Raw genomic sequence first — 21,749 nt, 5'->3', positions numbered from 1 at the left:
AAGTTGCCTGATTTTCTTTTAACAAATAAATAATAATAAAAAAAAGGATTTACCCTCAGCTTCCTCCCAAATACGGTGATCTTGCCCTTGGTCTGTTCTTTGCGAAGACGCCACTCAATAGAGTTGAGGCCATTGTCGGTTGGCAGGGTGATGTTCCTTCGACCGATTGTTGGACTGACAGAACCGGCCAAGATGTGCGGTTCTGTGTGGAAACTGATGCCCATTCCGTTGGCGTACATCACTCTCAGGGTGCCATTGTTGCACAGCTGATAGCTGTTCCTCACCTGGTCTGTAGCGGAGATAAGTAAAGAAAAGCAAGAGGGGTCAAGACTAGCTCCAGCAAATAAAACTACATAGATCAGCTGAGGTAAAAATCTATATTAGAAATTAGCTGGATCAGATTTTAATATGGTGGACATTGACACTGGATAAGATATAGAATGAGAGGAGATTTATGTTGTAAACTGCCCCTTATACATGTAAACATGGAGATGTGACAGTAAAAGGATTTCCATTTTTGAGACTCCTCCCCAAAAACACACAGCTTCCCTCCTTTTTCCATTAAAAACACATCAAACCAGATTTAAAAGCCAACAGAGTTATGAAAAAAATGTTCCTTTAAAACATGACAAACTCCAGCTGAAGACTACATGCGTGTAGTATGAGCAGTGTTGACAGTCTCTGATGTTCAGTCTTACTTTCAGCATCCAGGACTAAACCTAACCAACCAACCAGAAATGATCAGATAGAACAGCTGCTCCTTGTCTCGCGGCATCTGATAGAAACGGGAGATATGAGTCATGAAAGCCGAAGGAACCAGATCATGTCCATAAAAACGGACATAATTCCCAATTCCTTCCTACAAAGTCAAAAATAAACGGAATGAAAAAAGACAGGCTCAGCAGACAGCTCTCTGTAATCTCGCCATCTCTACAATTTAATGTCTCTTTCTCTCACATGAATGAAAAGGGATAAGTCTGTGCCTAATGCTGAGGCTAATTTCCATCCTCTGATGTCTGAAAACAGGTGTCTTGATCACAATGAAGGAGATAAAGTTGTTTTGAGCTCAGAAATATCCATAAAATGCAAAGTCAGGGTGGATGGAGGGTTGGGAGAGGGGGGTTCTTTATTTCATTTACAAAAGGTGAGAGGATCAGATGGTTTTTCTATTTGAAGTGCTGCCATAAATGGCAGTAATCCATAAGACCAATTTGTAATAAAGCTCCAGGCACATTTTAACAATGCCTCAAACAGACAAGTGAAGCTTTTTTCCATTGACTTGGCAGCAACAGCCTTTAGATAAATCTTCTCTGCTCACTCTGTCTGAACAACCTCGTAATAAAACTGAGGCGAGGTTGAGGGAAAGACAGAGAGAGGGTGAAATGAGAGCCTGAGGGCCACAGAGAATTCACTGCGCAGGAGTTAATGAAGAGAGCGAGGAAGAGCAGAAAGAGAGGGAGATGCTTAAGTGAGTATGTCAGCAGAGAGCTGAGCTGAAACCCACACAGTGCAGAGGAAACCTTAAATGACTTACATCTCCGTGAACAACTCTTCTCCGACTGCAGGTGGATCACTGAATATATCTACAACGTATTCCCAGGCCTTTAGACTCTTATAGTCCTATCTGCTTTCATACTTGTGTCACGCAGCTTGCACTGGTCAAGGGAAATGAGACAATTATTCTTCTTCTCTCTCCTCTTTTCTAAACACACCAAATAAGCCGAGGGATCATGGGAGCTGGTTGAGAGCCGTGTTTGTATGTCAGCGCGAGAATATGTGTGTGTGTGTGTGTGTGTAAAGAAAAAGCTTAAGGGATGAGGAGGATTCACTCGAAATGAGTTAATGAATTTTGCTGTGATGACATTCACAAGCTGGATGATCCCAGCTGGGATTAACAACTATATATTGGTTATATTACTCCATGAAAGGGAAGAAACGGAAGGATGTGCATAGGGGGAGGGAAATAATCTCCCGGAGCAGGCGCATAGCTGAGGTAAAATTATAATAAGAGGCCAACAGATATTTGCCATCACAGAGGATGGCTTTGTTTCCTGAAAGACAAAGTCTTTGTCGCTCTTGTTTCAGCATTTACATCTTATATAATGGCCTTATTTCAGCTAAAAAAGGATTACATGAATGTAAATTTGCTGAAGTTTTGTTTCTCTTATTCTGCGGTGATGATTGGAACTTTGTGCCGAACACTCTTTTAAGCGTTTCCCTACCTTGCACCACGGTGTACGAGGCTTCCACCGAGGACAGGTTGGTGATGACGGTGACATCGTCGTCTCTGCTCGAACTCTCAATGTCAATGTTGATGGAGCGTTCGATCTCTCGGTGGAGACTCGTCACCATGCCCGTTGGGTATGTGACGTTGGTCAGGCGACCCTCGCTGTCGTACCTGGGAGATGGAAGGTTGCTTCATTTTAGATTTAAAGTCCTTCAATGACAAAATCATTGATGAGCAAGTCATTTTGTTGATATTGGTTGCAGTTATAAAAGCGAACATCGGGGGGCAGCAGCACATCATAGAAATGTCGACAGAAAGGAACCACACATGCAAGACTCAGCTTTACTGATAAACCAGCCCTAAATATGAATACATCAAACGTGTTGCTGTGTGCTCAGCACTTACTGATAGAACGTGGTCCAACCGGTTTCGTCAGCTTTGGTGGCCAAGAGGCCTGTGTTTCCACTGTAGCCCATCAGAGCCACCTCCTGGCCCATGGCAGACACGCTCCGCAACCCGCCGGTGGGGTCCAGTCCGAGTGTCACAACTTGATTCTCAGGGAGCAGCACCAGCCTGAGCAGGCCAGCTCCTCCTCCCTGTCCAAGGCCATCCCTCCTCACCTTGACAGTATTGTTGCAGTTATCCACCAGCATGGCCAGCTCGCCATCGGGGCCGTAAGTGAAGTTGTAAAGCGGCTCCCCAGTCACAAGGCTAACTGTCTGGATGTGAAGACCCTCTCCATTGAAGACGTACAGCTCCTGTTCCCTCGGGGAGGCCACTTCATACTGGGCAGATCCCGCGTACCCCACGCTGGATACGGCAGGTCCGGGCCGGTTCGCCCGAACGGCTCTAATGCGTATGTTGTTGAGGTCTGCGATGAAAAGCGTGCCGTCAGGGGAAACTGCCAAGGAAGTGGGGGAGTTCAGGCCGGCGTCTGGGGAGTAGCCGTCGTCGCCGTAAAAGCAGTTGCAGTTGACATCATTCTTGCAGTCGCAGTCAGATGCAGCGCCAGCCAGGAGAGATATCTCTCCATTAGTGCTAACCTGAAATGAGAAAACAGATGAGAACTGGTTAATGCTGAGGCGGGAGATGAAGCCATTACCAACAGCAAAGTCCACTTCAAGGTTAAACAAGCTGACTGTTGTCTGGAAATCAAACAGAATATCAGCGTTGGTATTAAAAATCACCTTGAAAGTAGCAAATTGAGTCCAAAATTGTCCCAACCCATACCTGTCGGACACGATTAATCTTTTTCTCATCCGTCTCAGCGATGTAGAGGATGCCAGTGTGGGACAAGGCGATTGCTGTGGCGCTCTCCAGCGCTGCGTGTATTGCCAGCTTACTGAGGCTGTAGTCGATGCCGGGCACTTGACAGTGCATAGGGCGACCCGCTATGATGCTCACCTTCAGGAGACAGCAAAAATTAATCCATCGCCGATCAAGCAAACAATTCATAGAAATATTATCAAGGGTTTCCTGCTGAAACAGCAAGTAGAACTTTCTGTAATGAAGTTAGAATCCAGAAAGCAGAATATTCCTAGAACTAATTAATCAGTTATTTTGCCATCACTTGCAAAAACTTAGGAAACTGTTAAAAATGTAACTTTTAACTTCTAAATTGGTTTGAGTAAGCCTAATTGGGATGAAATCTTGTCAAAACCCTATAGTGTCTTCCCTCAGGGGTTTGCAGGGGTGATGCAGCCATGTGGTACAGACCTGGTGGTTCTCAGTGATGCGCAAGATGACATTGTTTTCCAGGACATAGAGAGAGTTATCCATGGGGTTCACTGCTAGATCTGTGGGCCACTCAAGACGCACCTGTTAGGCAGAAAGAAGATAATAATTATGCTGTGGAAGAGATTTTAATATGATTCTCAGATAAGTTGAAACTGCAGCAGCAGCTTTTGTTCTTAGAGGCACTGACTCTTTAATCTCTGCTGAAATCACTTCTCCCTGACCCTTCGGCTGGCTTGTTTCCACACAGCCATCATAGCTCAGCACTCAGGGGGTTCCTACATCATCATCTATCACACCATCACCTTCAGCCTCTTCTCCACTCTCTCTCTCTCTCTCTCTCTCTCCCACCTGGCTGACATCCATGCTGGTGTCGCAGCTCAGCGGCCGGACGGCGGTGAGATCGTTGGCCCCCAGCAGAGTTGAGATGATGCCGTTCTGGTCCACCTTGCGGATCATGGTGGCGTCGACGAAATACATCAGTCCATTTTTATCCACCGCGATGCCTGTCAGGGCGGAGACGAATGCCACTGAGTGAAGAGTCATGACTCAGACGCTGCCAGCAACCCAGACACATCTTAAGTCAATTAAACTTTACTCAAAATGGATAATGGCCCAGGCTTCTGGATTGCTTGATGTCTCATTGAGTGAGTAGGGAACTCAGTGATGGAGTGAGCATTGAGGTGTTAGGAAGTGTTAGTTTTAGGATGAGTCATCGGGTTGTGGAGCTAAGCTCAAGCCCCCCCACCTCAGAGGGCAACTGAAGCCTGCAAGCAAATAGTGTAGATTGGAAAGTGGTCTTTTGAACTCTTCCTGCTGCCCTGGATTTTTTCCCCCTCACCGCATTTTTTTTTTATTTGCAACCCCAGTTTCCTACTTTTCATTTGTTTCCACCTCATCTCTCTTTCTTTTTTTCATATTATTTACTAGCAGGGTGGTGCCAGTCTTTTCGGTCTAACAGGCAGCAGTTCAAGGCAGATGTGCCCCAAAATAACTTCAAGATGCACTGAGATACAAAACAGCAGAGTGAGGATTCAGCAAAGGGCACGGGGTAAATGAGAGCCACGGATAAAAAAGAAAAGAGATGAAGAAAAAGTAACAAAAAAAAAAGGGGAATGGGGGCAGGTTGATGCTTGCTGCCTGACTTTGTTTGTGACAGGTGAGAGGGAATCAGCGACTTGTTGTCGTCTCCTTTCTCAAAACTCATGCACACACGCGCACACACATACAGTTAAATAGTAGCATCTGCACTTCTGCATAGACACATTTTTATGTCACTGACAAGAAATGTGACAGTGTGACATCCTTGACAGTTTGGTGTCACTGTGTTCTAAGATCCGGTGATCCAAAAAAAAAAAAAAATTCCATTATAAGTTTAACATTAACCCGGTTTATAACCTCCTTCTGTCTCTGTCCTGCTTTAATTCAGTCACGAGATGAATATCTCATGGAGAAAAATGATCATTTAAAGCTGCAAAACACAAAGATTGTAACAAAGAAGTATTATGCCTGACAAAACAAAGTCGTATTGAATTAATTTCACTCATCAATCTAAATACAAAAGCCAAATATAACAGTGGAGTTCTCACCTTTGGGGCTCATAAGTGTAGCTTCAGTGGCTTTTCCACCATCACCACAGCGTTCATCAAAGGGCAGGCACTGCTCCCCTGTCCCCGCCACCACCTCGGCATTGTCCGACAGCAGCCGGCCACCCGTTAATGAGCGAACACGGTAAATCCGCCTGGAGTTGGTGTCTGAGATGAAAAGTGCTCCAGAAACAGGATCCACTGCCAGGAAGTACTTATGTGTGGGATTATTACTGAAGTGAAAGAAGAAACAGATGACAATTATGTCAATGAAATGCTCTTCATTTGTGCAGATGTTGGTATAAGCGTAAGTAGTTCTACGGTTGCAAGGATCTCACCTGTGTCGGAAATCTTTGTTCCTTTAAGGGAGTGAAGGAAGGAGGGAAAAAGAGACAAAAAAAAAATGTTAATTCAGACGGTCTGTGGAGAGCAACACAAAGCTGGCTGTGGTGTCAAAAAATGTAAACAAATGTGTAAAAAAAACCACTCCAGAGAAATAATATCTAGTACAGTTTACAATGCTGCAGAAGTCCTGCCATCCCCAGTGTCTCGCCTCACTTTTATATCCAACACGCTAAACTATAAACAAATATTTGGTCCTCTTTCTTGTCTGCTTGCTTCAAACCTTCTTCAATTCCACCTTTTTCTGCAACATTAAATAAACTTTAAACTGTTGGATTAATAATTTTCATTTCTATCTGTTCCTTTTCTTTTTTTTAATAATCAATAATGAGACTTTACCTTAATTCCAGGATGCCAGTTGTGTTCATAGATGGGTAAACCCGACGTACAAAGTTGAGGTCTCCGACGTACAGGCTGCCGTCGGTGCCCATTGCCAAGGCAACCGGCGCCAGCAGCTTGTTGCCGTCTGCGAGGCCGTTACAGCTGGGGCATGAGATGCTGCGCCTGCGGCCATTTCCCATGACACTGGTCATCACCGGGGGCTGCTCCGTTACAAAGATGTTCTCGCCGCTGCCTTTGTGAAGGATGCCTGCACAATAGCGGTAAAACAGACGGAGAATGTTTTGTAGTATTTTTTTTATTTAACTTATAACGGCGGCAAATTGATAATGCTAACATTCTTTAGCCACGCTAAAAACTTAACGCTTGATTGAAATGAAGGACTATACAGTGATATCTCTGGATAACCTTCTGGAAAAATGTCCCCCCCCCCAGAAAAGAACACCGAAGCCCCATGTGGTGAAAATTATACACATAGCATAGTTTTAGTGTGTTACTCCTTTATTAAGCTTCTTTTATTTAGTAGGAAATATATATTCTGCATAGTTTAGAGTAGTTCAGAAAGCTTGCTTTAGTAGGTTCATGGATAAAACTGAATGTTCTGTTTAAGGCCTGTTTCAGCTTCGACTGTTGTTATCTTCAAGCTGGTAGTTGTTTTGACTAGTGCTGCCAGGCAAATGTTATTTGTGTATGCCTAAAGATCGCTTGCAACATCTGTGCAGTGTCAATAAACTGGACAGAGCGCAGTTAATTTCTAGATTTATTTCTCATCAGATAAATTCCACGACACCCCATTCAAGCCTCTGCCTCAGGTGTAGGAAATGGTGCTGATTGGTCGGTGAAGTTTGAGAAGAGGAAGGAGTCAAACTAGGTGAGACAACGCAAGTTCTTCCTGTGAAAATCCTCACTGACAGGTAAAAAACAGGCGCCTCGCAACCCCATGTGAACCACAGGAAGTGCTGTGTGGTCGAAGCCACCCCCTCCCTTCCCCCAAGATAATATCAGATAGAGTGAGAAATACATTACTGAGAACCCGCATCACTCGGTGAAACTGGCTAAATATAAACTAGAAGAAAAAGAAAAATGAAGAAAAACTCGAAAAGCCTGTGTTCGTTTGTGGGCAAATATCAGTGCATGTAGTTATTATATACGTACCACTGCGAGTGTTGAGAATGTGGTGCTTGTCAAGTGACCAGCCACCCAAATTAGTAGGATCCAGTTCATAGCCTTGCAGAATAGCCGTCCTCTTTTCCCAGAGGATCAGACTTGCACACGACTCATATTCATAACCCACTGACACTGCACATAGAGACAAGAGAAACAGAGACAGCAATTAGTGAAACATAATATGAAAAGATAAAAAAAAAAAGACTATGAAAGAAACAAGGCTATGCAATACTTCATTACAACACACTCTTTCAAGTTCATTTAAGAGGTGAAAAAGCTAGTTAGCATTTGAACCCAAAACCTGCACTCACACCTAACTAACACTCATTCATGGTGCTAAATCGATTAAAAACCTTGTTAATTGGAAAGATCGGCCCTGTAGGTTTTAAAACCCAGAGGCCAAGATGGTTGGCTTGGCTGAAATCTCAGCTGATGAAAACGTTGGCGCTCATGCAGTTGTCTTTATAGTCTCTGCTGTTTTAAATAAATAAATCTATACAGCATAGCTATGTCAGCAAAATCAGCTCATATACATTCAGACTGCTCATGAAAAGTGTGCATGCTGTGATCCTTTTTGTTAAATGGAAATATCTGTTAACACATCAACTCCCAGTTGAGTCACAGCGAGAGTGATATTCCCAGGTTCCTCACAAGCAAGAGTATAACATATCTGCGTTTGTATAGCTAGCAAAACCAGCCTAACCTGTATTCTTTGAGAAATGTAAAATAGCAGCGACTATATGGATACTCAGGGGATCTTCGAGTGGATGCAATTTCTCAAACAGTATGCTTCTCATGATGTGGGTCTGCAGTGAAGCCCCAGATGTCCACTGCATCTGTGGCTTTACAGGAGTGTTTGGCTGACAGCATCTGTGAACGACTGTGGCAGCAGAATGTAATAGCGCCGAGGCTCCCCTGGACTCCTGCTTGCTGCTCCAGTAGTTAACTGCTAACTCACCCTGATGGCTAATAACCCTTCACCACAGTTACGGCTGGCTGACTGAACTAAACGCAGCTTCAATGAGAAATAGACGTAAGAAAAAAAAAAAAGAAAACACTTTACTGTGGCCATACTGCGAAGTGCTTCCAAGCTGGGTCTGTGGTGTATTATCTCTCCTTCAGGCTTCCTAATTAGCCTCTCTCCCTCTGTCATCGTAGTGCCCCCTTAGTGGGAAAGTGTTAATGTATTCTGTGAGTGCTTCGCCTCCCCCAACAGTTTCTCCTCCACCCATCTCTCACTCACCGACAGCTTCTGAAAGACCATAGACCCTCTGCCCATATGCATCTGTCTTATCCCAGATGTAGGTGTAGGCCAAGTTGGGTGAGGCATGGAACCATTTTTGGAAGAGGTGCCCCTCCACTGCTACCATCAGGTGAACCTTCAGCAGGCCCATGGACACCACAGCTGGAGTCATGGTCACCTTGAGAAGAGAGCGGTAACCCTGGGTCCTGGAGCTTAGATAGCTCAGCTTTAAACTTGTGCCAGGCACCTCGATCTGCTCATGCAGCACCTGAAAGACAAAGAGAGGGTGACAGGAGAGAGGGATTAGGGGGGGGATTAGAGAGAGAGGGAGTAATGGGGGTCACGCTTCCAGTGATGGCTGAAGGACAAGAAATGGGGGAAAAAACAATGGATGAAATAAAGAAACAGGAAAGAGGAAAGAAATGGGGGTGGGGTGGGGAGGACTAGAGAAGCAGGAGGGAGTAAGGGGGAGCTACAAAAGACAAGCATATAGGAGGAGCGGGAGGAGAGCAAGGGAACCAGAAGGAAGATTAGCCGGCTGCCAGAGGTCAGTGGTACTGCACCTGTGTCTCCGGTATGATGGGTTTCTCCCCTGGCTTGGAGCTGAAGAAGGAGGAGAGAGGGGATGCAATCACAAGAGGGTCAGGCCTGACGAAGCCACTCAGGTCACAGCCTGGGATCGTGTTCTCTTCTGTCTTAAGCACCAGAGTGTCCATAGCATAAAACTGGCTCCAGGGCAGCCACACGGTGCGCTCCTGGCTCAGGAAGGGGGCACGCTCGAACCGCAGAGTCAGTGACGCGCCACCATTAGCTATCAGGTCAAACCTGGAGAGGTTTTTGACAAGAGGATGGGAATGAGGCATAGATGGGGAGTGCTGTGGTGGATGAATAGTTACTTGGACTTAAACAGTGTCAGCGCTGCTGCTTGCTCTTCTTATACAATTTATATTGATTGCTTTAGGAATAATCCAACAACACCTGAGTTCCCTGAAACAAATGTTTCATCATCACTTCAAACAACAACAAATATTCAAGTAGAAGATCAGACATCAGTTTGGTCTGAAACATAGATAATCCAATGTTAGAACACAGGTCAGACAGAATAAACATGACTATGAGATGTTTTCTTTTTTTTTAGCTTACAGTCACCTAATTACGGTTAATGATAGGTAGAGAAAAAAAAAAGGTCAAAACTGTCATGGCTTACAGGAGATGGCAAGAGCTTTGTAAGAGTCTGTGGCCAGAAGCATCTTAAAGCTGGAAGAAAATAGTGTCCGGCAAGACAAAACAAGGCCGGACACAGACATCAGAGCAAAACTTTTACACCACGAGTGCAAGTGAAATATCGGCTCTGCCTCTGAAATTTAAAACCCGTTGATTGTTACTAGAGGTTCAAATGCTTCTGGAAGAAAAATGCTGCAAAGAAAAGAGACAGGAGACACAGACACAAGGGGTGGGGGGGACATAGGAACAAACAGTCAAATCAAAGCTGAACCTCCGAAGGACTGCAATTCCTGCTGAAGAAAGTAAAGACGTGAGATGATTTGACTAAATGTCTTTGGAAAGTAGCCTAAAAAGACAAGGTAAAAAGCACGTTTTTCATGTGATCAACATGATTAGTTTCAGTTTGCTTGTCAAAGCTTGTGGCCTTACAGTCCTCAGGTGTGTTGGTTGTTCCTGTTAAATACACTTACTGCTCTTTGAAATCCCCTTAGGTTGCTGTATCCTATTATTTCTCCTTCGGACAGCCTAGTTTCCCCATGGGATCAGTGATCTAATCTAATCTAATCTAATCTAATCTAATCTAATCTAATCTAATCTAATCTAATCTAATCTAATCTAATTTAACCTAATCCAATCTAATCTAATCACACAGTTTTTGAGGTGAGGTAGTTTCCAAATTTCAGGAAGGAGAGCTGGATAGCTGTTGTACATACATTCCATCCTGCCGCGTCAGCGTGTATCCGTAGTGTGGATAGTTGACAAAAGACACGTTCACCCCCACCAGAGGGGTTCCATCTGTCGTCAACACCTGACCCCGGATTAGTGACGCCAAGCTGGAAGAGGACAGAAGAGACAGAGTGAGGGGACGAGAAGTCCATCTATCAACCAAGTCCTCCCTCTAGCAATCCATCATCTGATCTGAATAATTTCTCCATCTTTCAATCATCCAATTTACCGATTAATTTATTGCGTTGGTCTACCACCACTCATTAATTAGAGCCAATCAGCAGCCCCCGCCATCAGGATGAGGACATGTCAATCACATCAACAAACTATGACAATGTAAAGGAGTATGTGGGTAGATTTTTGTAGGATTTAGAGTGTGTGTGTGTGTGTGTGTGTGTGTGTGTTTGGGGCTGCGTCCTGGAGAACTGCTATAGATAGTATAACAGTTACCCTTTATCCTTTCATGAGCGTTTCCTTTGCAACGTTGCAGTTTAAATGTGAGGAAGAAAATCAGCACCACGGACAGCGCTCCACTGCTCGGTGGGGAATCTTGGCCTTCCTGCTTACAGCTTTGGGGTTTGTTAAAACTTTGGCAAGTGCTGAGAACAATTGAGGGTCCATTTTATATAAGTGTGTGTAAGTAAGCATCTGAAATGTCAGATCTTGTCAGAGCATCAAAGAGGCAAGGTTGTGGGAGAAAAAGCAAACTCCTTTGATCATTTAAAACACTAAAGTTTGCAGATTGTGGAGTGATATCATATGTGAAAGGTTTATGGCTTTATTAGTTCCCAAGAAGATATACGTGTAGTTGGGAGTTTCAGCATTTTTTAGTTCAAAACCAGCATCCTTTCTAAGAAGATAATAAGAAATTTCTCTCCACACACACACACACACACACACACACTCACTCACCCATTTAAGCTTTATAATCTGATGCTTTGTGTCTGAGCGTCCTGCTTTACCTGGAGTTGAACGGGTTTTCTCCAGGGATGATGTGGGTGCTGTCTCGTCCCACCAGCATCTTGACTCGGTCGTAGAAGGAGCGAACTCGGGCCTGAGCCGTTGGGTTCTGCTGAATGACCTGCAGAGGGTCGCGGGAGCCGCGGCACAGGGGGCTGTTCTGACAGGGACTCTGTATGCAGCAGTCTGGGTCCATGCAGTCCGTCAGTCCATCTGTTGGAAGGTAGAAAGGACACAAAGTAAACAATCTGTGTTTCTCTCACTGGAGGGAGTTTATTTCTTGTATCCACTGTAAGGGCTCCTCTTGGGAGACCTCTGTCTTAATTCTACTTTTCCTTTAATGCATTTCTTTTTCTTCCATGCTCCTTCCTTCCTTTTACAAGCTATTTTTTTTTTTTTAAACAAAAAGCATTTTCGAGTAAAGGCCGCTCCTAAGAGCTCTACCCTAAACGATGTCCCGCTCCACTCAATTCACCTCCTTCGTTGTCCTTGTTGTCAGCGCAGGAGGTCTCCATGGCAACACTGCATCCTGGGCCCCTCCAGCCCGTCTGACATTCACAGTGCCAACTCTGCTGACCCATGGTGCACTGACCATTCCCGTTACACAGGTTAGGGCAGCCGTCTGAGTGAAGACGACAGAAGGGGAGGGGGGGGAGGGAGGAAGGAAAGACGGGGAAAAAAGGAAAAAAAAAAACAGGGTGACACTTGTTTTGTTTCATCATTAACGATACACAGATGAACACACATATGGTCAGGAAAGATCAACGAGCCTGACTGGATTTTATGAAGCTGTGCTGATTATGCTGACGGTGGAAGAATCTGTTTAAAGCAGCAAGATCATTTTCAAGTTTTCATGTGCACCTTTTCATTTTTATGATTCTACACCTGAGCGATGGCTGCTAATGTCTGTGCACCAGTGTGTGTGTGTGTGTGTGTGTGTGTGTGTGTGTGCGGACAGATCACTTTATTCACTTATTAGATGGCGCTCCCCCCGATCATAGCTCTCTTTCTCCCTCTACTAACGATTTGGTGAAGGTAATGGGATTCTGATGGCCTGAGAGCGATGCTTTCTCGTGAGAGAATGAGATTATGTCGGACAGTGTGTGTTTATGTGTGTGTGCACGCATACTTCTGTGTGGTGACAGCCATGAACTAATAAACCTTCTTTTAAGCTTATGCAAAACCATTTTCCAGATTCTACGGCCCTAAAGCCACAGACTGTAGGTGTGTATCGAGCATAGCAAGAGCACCCTGGGATCAACAGTGACTTTGAGGCGAGGAGCGGCTGACATTTACAGAGGGTGGTGTTATTTTCTTGTAGAAATATTACCCCACTAAATTCTCACTGCTTTAATTAGAGTGGAATTTTCCTATTTTATCAGGAGAGTTTGATAGATGAAACTGAACTCTGGCTTGCTTGCTGCAGATGAGGCTGTGATTGTGAGGCAATGAGCCTGAAATCAGGTAAAACAGCTGCCCCGGCTCAGATGGAACCTTATTAACACCTCCTTCCCATGAAAATGAATGGATGAATGATGTAAAAACACTAATTATATAGTTTAATTTAAGGGTCTGTGCAGTAATTTTCTGATGTATTTTTGATAAACTACACAGTTACCAAGTAGATAGTATTAACCCCTGAAAGGCAAAAAAAAGCTTGTTGATTTTACATTTTCAAACCATTCTTTGTCCTTTTCCCTTGTTTCAGTCTTTATAAACATTTAAGTTAACTTCTGGCTCCAAATTGATATAAAACAGAGAGGGTGAAGGTACATGGCACCATGTCACGTGTGTGTGGCTATTTTCTCTACCAAGGAAAAGGTAGAATCAGGTCAGGAAGATGATGATGGACCTTGATGGGAGAAACTGAATCACTAAAAAGATCTACTAATCAAGAAGCCACTTTTGGCCCATTAATCAAATTAATTGACTTATTTCCAAATTACAAGGACATTTAGGAGCCACTGTGTTGATATTTACAAAAATCTTGAGACTATGTTTTTACATAATAACACAATAGCAAGTATAAAATTCAGAGTCTTTGGAAACAAAAGACAAGAGATAAACAAACGCGCCATTAATTTTAGATGCTATGGAGATGCTGTTTAGAGATACATCGACATTTTATTTAACTTTGTCAGCTACGACATTTACACAAATGCTCATTTAGTCAATTGAGATTATGTATAGGCATATTAAAAGCCTTTTAATTTGATTCTGTCCACGGTGCATTTGCTAAGAGACAAGGAATAAATACACTTGTTTATGTAAACTCACTAAGACATTTTTAAACCCAATTTGATTATCCAGGCAGAAACTGTTGGGCCGCAAATGTCTCTTTTTTTTTTTTTTTTAAAAGAAGCCATCAACTCCTGGCTTGCCTCACCATTTTCCTCACTCTAAATAAAATGGTTTTTCCCACTCCATTTTCCACATTATAATCCATCAAGAAGAAGGAGAGGAAAAAGAGGAATGATGACACGCAATGACAATGTTTTCTCCAGAATCACAAAGAGCCCCAAACAAAGTTGTCACAGTGATTTCTTCCTCAATAAATGAGGGAGCGGGATGCGACACTCGTGAGTCTACCCACGGGAGACGGAGGCAAAGACAGGGTTGACTGATAAAACAATACGTGCATGCACGAGAGGCACTTACTCAAACACACGCGCACACACACACACTGAGGCATTCACGCCCAGTGCGACGCACCCTGGAAATATGACCTGACATTTCTCACTCGGTGGTAGCGGGGGCCGACACGAAGTGAGGAAGGACAAAATAACCCAGTAAGAGATTATGAATATGAAATGCTTTTCACTGAGTCCTGCTCTGCAGATTAATGAACATATTTTTACTCAAGTTGCACTGTAAGAATTTGCCCTCCAACAAATCGCCGCATCAATAAAGCCGTGCATTGTGAATACAAATAGCGCAATCTAAACCGCGGCAGCGGCTAAATTAACAGGCATTTCACCCCGATTGGCATTTTATCATACGTCTCAACCAGAGGGTCGATGAGGGAAAGTCAAGAAGGGACTCTGAGGAGAAAGAAGCGCGCCATCTTGTTTTGGGGGGGGCAGCAGAAGAGGCAGAGTAGCTTAACAACGTTTTTCAGCTCAACAAGAGGAATCAAATCAAAGGTTTTATCTTTAATTATTGCCATTCTCTGCATCAGGGGACTGCTCATGATGCTGCATTAACAGTCGGGCTGGAATAGATTGTCCCCAAGTATTGAGCTCAGGGAACAAAGGCAGTTAACAGTGATTGCCTGTTAAATGGAGTTGCCATTTAAAGCAGCCAAATACTTATGAAGCACCCGGACAGGACAATCCATAGTGGGCATTGATTGGTTTGCCTGGGCAGGCCAGTGTAAGGCTCCTCTCTCTTTAATGCCAGGACCCAGTCGATATCCCTCCCATACTAAGCAGAATAAAGTGGGATTTCAGAAACTATTAAGTCCACCCTCCTCAGTAATGTAGTTGGACTCTGATGAAATCCCCTTAAAAAGGAGAAGAAATTGCCTTGGGTTATGGGTCAGCACACACACTCTTGTGTGGTACGCGGTGTTGGTGGGTGTGGATGGTGGGGTGTATGACTGCATAGATATTGTGTGAGACCGAAAGGCTAAAGAGGGAGAGAGATAGTAAGAAAGAGTAGCAGAGATCGAGGACGAGACAGAGAAAGAATGAGAACAAAGTGCAAAAAAGAATCTAAGTCAAGACATTGTAGTAAAAAGTTCCCCCATTCTCTCCGTCCCCCCCCACCCCCTCGTGACTGACTGTCTGCTCTAAAGGTCATCAAGTAAAGGTTACTGCCATAAATCCACGATCACAGCTTTAAGATGGACCAAATAGGTTCTAAAGCAAACCTTCACTCACTCCCTCCTCCTGCTCTTAACAAGCCACATAAGAAATTAAAGAGTCTTTCGCCTCATCCTTCTTTAGCTTGTGTCTCTGTTTCCTTTTGACTACCTCTGTTTGACTCCTCCATTTCCCTCTCTGTGTCTTGCTCCCTCTTTAACCCTGCAATTTACCTTTTCTCTGGGCTAGCTCTTCATAAAACAATGAGAGCTATTCCATTAAGCATGGAGGGTGAGAGGACACTCTCAACGGTGCTCGGGGGACCTGTACTGTCAGGCAATCTGTGCCGCTCTGCGCAACCCGACTGAAGTTCAGCTGCGGGGCTATCTAAGCATTCTTGCTGAGTGTGTGAGACAACTTACTCTAGATGTGCAGCCTTCTCCATTCGCCTCGATTTCTTAACCTTAACTGTTATTCTGTTTATCTTCCTGTGATCTGACTAACTTGTTTCCTTCTTTCTTTTCTTTTTTTTGTATTTGGCTTAAGTTGACAGGGATGGGTGAGATTAAACGATGGAGTCTGAAATTAAAGCTGAATGCTTGCTGACTCACACACACACACACACACACACACACACACACACACACACACACACACACACACACACACACACACACACACACACACACACACACACACATATTCCAACCCACACACATGCACACAAAATAAATTTATTAGTCACTCTAGCATGGCTGTGACTGTTGCCACAAATACCCAAATGTAAATGCTCGCACTCATTTAGCAGCTCTGCATTTTTTTGACACCACATTAAGGCCTTGCACCAGTGGCCTATGAAATTTACCAATTACCTTGAAAGTTCTTCACAACTTTCATCATCTCTGTGTGTGAAGCAACTGTGTTTATGCAATACATGACTAGAATACCTGAATGCTTTCTGTTCGTGTGTGTGTGATTTTTTCCCCTTTTTTTAAAAATTCCGCACTGGAAATATATGGAAAGGGAACACGTTCATACACATGCACAACCACACATCCACAGCACAGCCCCTCAACACTGCTGATGCCACACTATAGGCTCTACGGTACCCCACAACACATGGAGGCTCAATGACAGCTAAACCCCGGCGTGGTGCACTGCAAGAAATGGGAGTGCACCACGTGAAGGGAGTCGTCATTGAGGCTGACACCCCTGATCTACTACAGACAGAAAGCACCACAGAGTCTACAGAGCCAAGCCAGGCTAAAACCCACAAGTGCAGCAGCTAGCTTCTACCACCACAGGCTAAGAAACAAAACACCAGAGTCAGATACGGTACCTGCTTTGTCAACCATGCTCCCATGGTCTGCAGTGGGAGAAAATGTGCAAGAGATAAGAGATGGGGAGAGTAATTCTTTTTTTTTCTTCTTTAAAATAATGCAAGCAACATCATGCAGAGCTGAAATGAATAACAGACAAGCTGCGATAAGCTAACACTGAGAGTGTCTGGTGCTTGTGAAGTGTGCTTTGCGGCAAGCTGAGGCCTGACAACTCTTTCATCTTGGGCTGATGCTGCAGTCAAAGCTGCCCTACTTTCTGATGGGGGAAATGGGGAGATCATAAACTGTTATTCCCCCGTGCATATGTATGCATCGGCGTGCGTGCGTGTAGGTGTGTATTCTGGTGTTTGTTTGGACTGTGGATCGCGCTGCAATCACAGTGCCTCTGGTGACAAGAAAAGAAGTCTTTGTGTCTCACGGCACTGCAAGTGAATCAAAGGGGATCTGGCACTCATCCATCCAAAGTGACAGTGATGTCAATATGAGACAGTGATTGAGTGACAAAAACAAACTCACACACACTTTAGCACAACTGTGCGCATGCTCGCTGACACACATAATCAATGTGAGGCTTTTTTATTTTTTTTGATCACAGTGAGGTGAAGAGTTTTGCCTTTCATCACATAACTTTGGTGTTTCAAAGGCCATAAAAAACCCTAAACCTCCTGGGGTGTGCAGTTGAGAGGCAGCCTATAAACAGCTAAATCCTGCTCTTTTGTAATCCTCCCACCCTCACTTCTTAGAAGTTTGCCCCCCCTGTGCTCTTTTCACCCACCTCCTATGTCTATCCCCTTCTTCAGTCCCCTGGGGCTCTCCTTTTGCCTCCCTCTCTCATTTCCAAATTCCATTACCAAAGTAAAAACGGAGCTGCCACTTCAGTTTTACTTGGTGTTGGTGCTTCTGTGCACACCCATGTGTTGACACGCAGACACACACCATACACACACACACACACACACACCTTCAGACACTTAAGAGACACTCACCGATGGTGCAGTGCTCTCCATTCCAGCCTTGGTGGCACTGGCACTTCCCATCCTTGCAGGTTCCGTGTTTGATGCAAAGCGGGTTGCAGACGCGCTGGTCGCAGCCGGCGCCTGTCCAGCCTTCCTCACAGCGACAAGCCCCACCCATACACACTCCATGGGTTCCACAGTCCACAGAGCAAACCTCTGGAGGGAGGGAGACAAATTTAGGTTAGGTTAGAGGACTGAGACGTAATGCTTCTTGTATTTGCAATTTGTGATGTTTATATTTCCCCATTTGTCATATATGCAAACATAATGGATGCTATTACTCAATAAAGGCACTTTATGAGTCTTAGATGCCTGAGGGAGATAAATGTTGTTCCAGTGACACCAAAATGACTCCCCCCCCCCCCCCCCCACACTGTCCATTAAATTGTTAATGGACAGTGCTTAGAACAATAACTTAGAAAACAGCTTATCTTTAAACAAACAAAAATGACACTATCTTTGATTTCATTCACATGTAACACTGAAATATTTGTAATTAATTAGGAAAGTGCAAAAACAGAGGCATCTCTGCTGCCAAACAATCAAATCTGCATTACAAAATGCACAATTACCCATCCTGCATCTTGAACGAAATCAGTGAAGACTGATTTGTGATGATAGGATTTATTTTCAGAGCTTCAACAACAGCTACTGTCTGGGAAGCTCAGATGTTGCAGGCAGCGAAGAGCGCATGTGGTGAGATCTGACGATCCCGCTCATCTGCTCGAGACCCCCCATGTGCAGGAAACGTACTCTCTACAGACGCTTTGATACACACTTGCTGAGGAAATCCTGCAGTTTGAGACAATGTTGCCTTTATTAAAGCTAAGTATGCTTCTCTTATTACAAATGTTGGAGCTCTTCTTCTGCGACTTGCGAGCAGCATTGCCAGGTTGGCGCAATGGAAGCAGATTTCTCTCCTAAAGTGGAAGCTTAGCGTCTTTATTTTACTCAGAGAAAAAGCTGTAAAAAAGTTGGGTGTTTGATCTAAACTTGGCTTCTTCTACTTCTGGGTTGCTTCCAGGAATTATGAAGCTTGCACCCAAAAGTTGATGGCAGTCGCCCTCGACCTCCCACTTCCATCCACCAAAATCTCTGACAAACTCTGGGTGTAATGATCCTAAGAGCAAACTCACCTCCAACATTTATACTCCTTGTACTCACTGATAAAAATTGATATTTTGTTATCTGGCGCTGAGATCATTAACTTGGCTTCCAGGGCAATAACTAATCAATCAATAATAATTTTTTTCAAATAATAAATCATTGAGGCTATTAAAGTTTGGCATGCAGCTCTACCTAAGATGTAGTAGCGAGGAGGGGTCAGCAATTGGCTTAACGCTGACCTTCATCCGTCACCGTGACAGCTTAAAAAGCAGCAGATGATTGACTGATCCAGTGTGCGCAGGTCTGCCTTTCAGACGTGTTTTCTTTGCTTTGGGGAGGATTTCTAGCAGATATTTTCCTTAAATCCTCACATTGTTTTTCATCCTTTCATTTGTTCTCGCTGCATTTTCTTAGATTACATTTTATCACATGTCGTCCCTGCGGTTACGCCATCTCATTTCTCATTTCGGATGCAGAGCTGCACCCAGTCTCAAGCATACGGAAAAACTTCCCATGTTTTATTCCTGCGTGCTCCAGTTTGGCTTAAAAATATAACAGTTGCCGCATCCAGTCATTTTGGTGGTTATGTGGATTTCGTCCAAGCAGTTTGAAAACCAGAACAGTTTGAGATAAAAAAAACCCCAAAAAACAACTAATTAGCCGCGTTCCCTGGGACTCTGATATAAGTTGGTATGGACATTACTGAGTGGGCGTTCTCCTCCAACTTTAACCCCAAACTCTTTGCATTTGAAAGTTTCAGATGACTGTGCTGCAGTGTTTTGCTTACCCATGGAGCAGTCAGGTCCCATCCAGTTGGGGTCACAGCTGCACAGCCCAGTGTCTGGTATGAAGGCACCATGGCCATGGCACTGGTCTGGGCACTGGGCCCGGGGCAGCTCGCAATGGAGCCCTCCCCATCCTGGCTTGCAATGACACTCCCCATTCACACAGATGCCATTGTTGGAACACGTCGGGTCCAAGCAATCCACTGAAAAAAACAAAAAAAGAAGGACTGAGAATGTCATTTCTTTATTTACATACAGACTAAGATAATGAAATAAAGTAAAATATTTCCAGACATATTACTTAAGCAATTAAAGCACATAATAAAGAATTGCTAAGTGTGTAATTGGAGTGGAGCAGCAAAACGCGCTCCTCTCTGAAAGAGCAGACCCATTATCTGCTGAGAGCTTCTGCTCGTGCGCATGAGTGAGCGGATGCATTTCCGTGTGTGTGTGGATGTGCCAATACATGAGGGAGAATCTGACACTGTCAGTCTGCAGCTTGACAGGCAGCTCTGAGTCCGAGCAGTGAGTGAAAACCAATTTGACAAATTACCTCCTCCCAGCAAAGCGCCCACCCATCCACCCACTCTGCCATCCTCAGGGCTGCTGTTGCTGCTCTGTCCCCGGTCACGCTAACTTTCTCTTCCCCTCCCTTGTCCTGTTGTGTGCGTGACACCTTTCTCTCCTCCTCCCTCCTCCTCCTTCGCCACCTCAGGCGCGATCGACCCCGCCGCACCCTTTTGCACACACATATTAATAAAAAGCACGCGCTCCAACGTAACCCCGACCCTCCATTTCTGTTTGCCCGGCAGAAATGGTGGATCACGGTTATCGATTTTCATGTCGCTGGCACTTCAGGTAAATTGTTTGAGGGACTCTGCTGTGATGAATATCAGATTTGAGAACACAGGAGGAGGAGGAGGAGGGTGGGGGGGAGGGACTGGATGAGGAGAAGACAGAGGGAAAAAAATGAGGTTGAGGGGAGAAAATGCTGACCTTGTTCTCAGACTCCGTGCTTAGACTTCTTCTTTCTTCCCGTTGTCTTCCCTCCTCTTCATCATCACCCTTCACACACAATGTTTTCTCCTTTTTCTCTCCTTTCCTCATTCTTGCTTTCTTCACATATATTCAGCTCTCACCATCCTGACTCCCCCCCCTCCCTGCCCCCGTCTTTATCTCTCCTGCTTTCTGATGACTGAGAATAAGCCGTGCTGATTCTTCTTAACAAGGATCGATACAAGTGATTTCAGCCCTTAGTAAAATCTCTGACGTGTTCGGCTGTAGCGTCATACTTCATCCGTATGTATGGAGGCAATGGACACTCACTCGGCATAAGATTAGGGCATGATGAGCTGTCTAACTTGAGTAAGAGGGGAGCATGAGTGCGCATGCTTCTGTAGAGCGTAAATAATTATCGCTGTGACACAGCTGACGCACATTAAAGCATCATACGTTCTGCTTACCTTCCGCACAGCTCTGCCCTTTGTAGCCTATGGAGCACACACAGTTTCCATCCGTGCAGGTGCCGTGGCCGCTGCATAGAGGGTCTATACATTGTGTGACGGGGACGTCGCACTCGGGTCCTTTCCAGCCGCTGTAACAAACGCAGGAGCCCTTGTCGTACTGGCCGTTGCCGCTGCACAACACCGGGCATGCAGCTGGAGGAGAGTAGAAAAAAACAACAAAAAACAAGAAGAGTTGGGATTAAAAGCCTGTGCATGGGAAAAGATGAAATAATTAGCACGCTTTTTTGGAGATTTGCAGAACTGCCCACCCACATGCATCCACACCCCACCGTGCATCAGAGTGGATAGAGCGGTTAAGGTTCTGGAGAGTGCCAATGACACAAAGAGTAATTACACGCAGAGGTAACTAAAGTATTCATCAAAGCTGTCTATCCCAGGTGAGCTCAGAGCCAGGGAGTCGTTAACTGAGGGAGCTGCCATTCATCATCAGTCATCTTGTCTCAGCTCCACCTAAGGCCATGTTGCAGCTCTTAATCCTCCTGTTTTCAGCACACAACCGAAATGTGTCCTTTCAACTAATTAGATGGTTTGAAAACTACTGAATTTTTTTTTTAGGAATTTGTA

The 21,749-nt window shown here is 44.6% G+C and overlaps 1 protein-coding gene across 2 annotated transcripts in view; it reads right to left on the bottom strand.

Moving 5' to 3' along the window:
* tenm2a (teneurin transmembrane protein 2a) overlaps positions 1–21,749 on the bottom strand; it is a gene marked incomplete at both ends in the record, with an annotated part of 161,505 nt that overhangs the window by 5,086 nt on the left and 134,670 nt on the right. For both annotated transcript variants that reach the window (XM_079250599.1, XM_079250600.1), the window contains 18 exons: positions 54–289; positions 2,223–2,398; positions 2,633–3,270; positions 3,458–3,631; positions 3,944–4,045; positions 4,313–4,467; positions 5,551–5,780; positions 5,886–5,906; positions 6,289–6,538; positions 7,444–7,587; positions 8,699–8,966; positions 9,262–9,523; positions 10,636–10,755; positions 11,611–11,821; positions 12,084–12,230; positions 17,738–17,923; positions 19,662–19,862; positions 21,123–21,317. In XM_079250599.1, the coding sequence (XP_079106725.1) occupies positions 54–289; positions 2,223–2,398; positions 2,633–3,270; positions 3,458–3,631; positions 3,944–4,045; positions 4,313–4,467; positions 5,551–5,780; positions 5,886–5,906; positions 6,289–6,538; positions 7,444–7,587; positions 8,699–8,966; positions 9,262–9,523; positions 10,636–10,755; positions 11,611–11,821; positions 12,084–12,230; positions 17,738–17,923; positions 19,662–19,862; positions 21,123–21,317 (3,716 nt within the window). The remainder of the gene's footprint in view (positions 1–53; positions 290–2,222; positions 2,399–2,632; positions 3,271–3,457; positions 3,632–3,943; positions 4,046–4,312; positions 4,468–5,550; positions 5,781–5,885; positions 5,907–6,288; positions 6,539–7,443; positions 7,588–8,698; positions 8,967–9,261; positions 9,524–10,635; positions 10,756–11,610; positions 11,822–12,083; positions 12,231–17,737; positions 17,924–19,661; positions 19,863–21,122; positions 21,318–21,749) is intronic.

The sequence above is a fragment of the Telmatherina bonti genome (assembly GCF_933228915.1).
Source record: "Telmatherina bonti genome assembly, chromosome: 12".
In the NCBI taxonomy this organism is placed as follows: Eukaryota; Metazoa; Chordata; class Actinopteri; order Atheriniformes; family Telmatherinidae; genus Telmatherina; species Telmatherina bonti.
The sequence above is the reverse complement of the archived record's forward strand: the minus strand, read 5'-3'. Positions and strand labels throughout refer to the sequence as shown.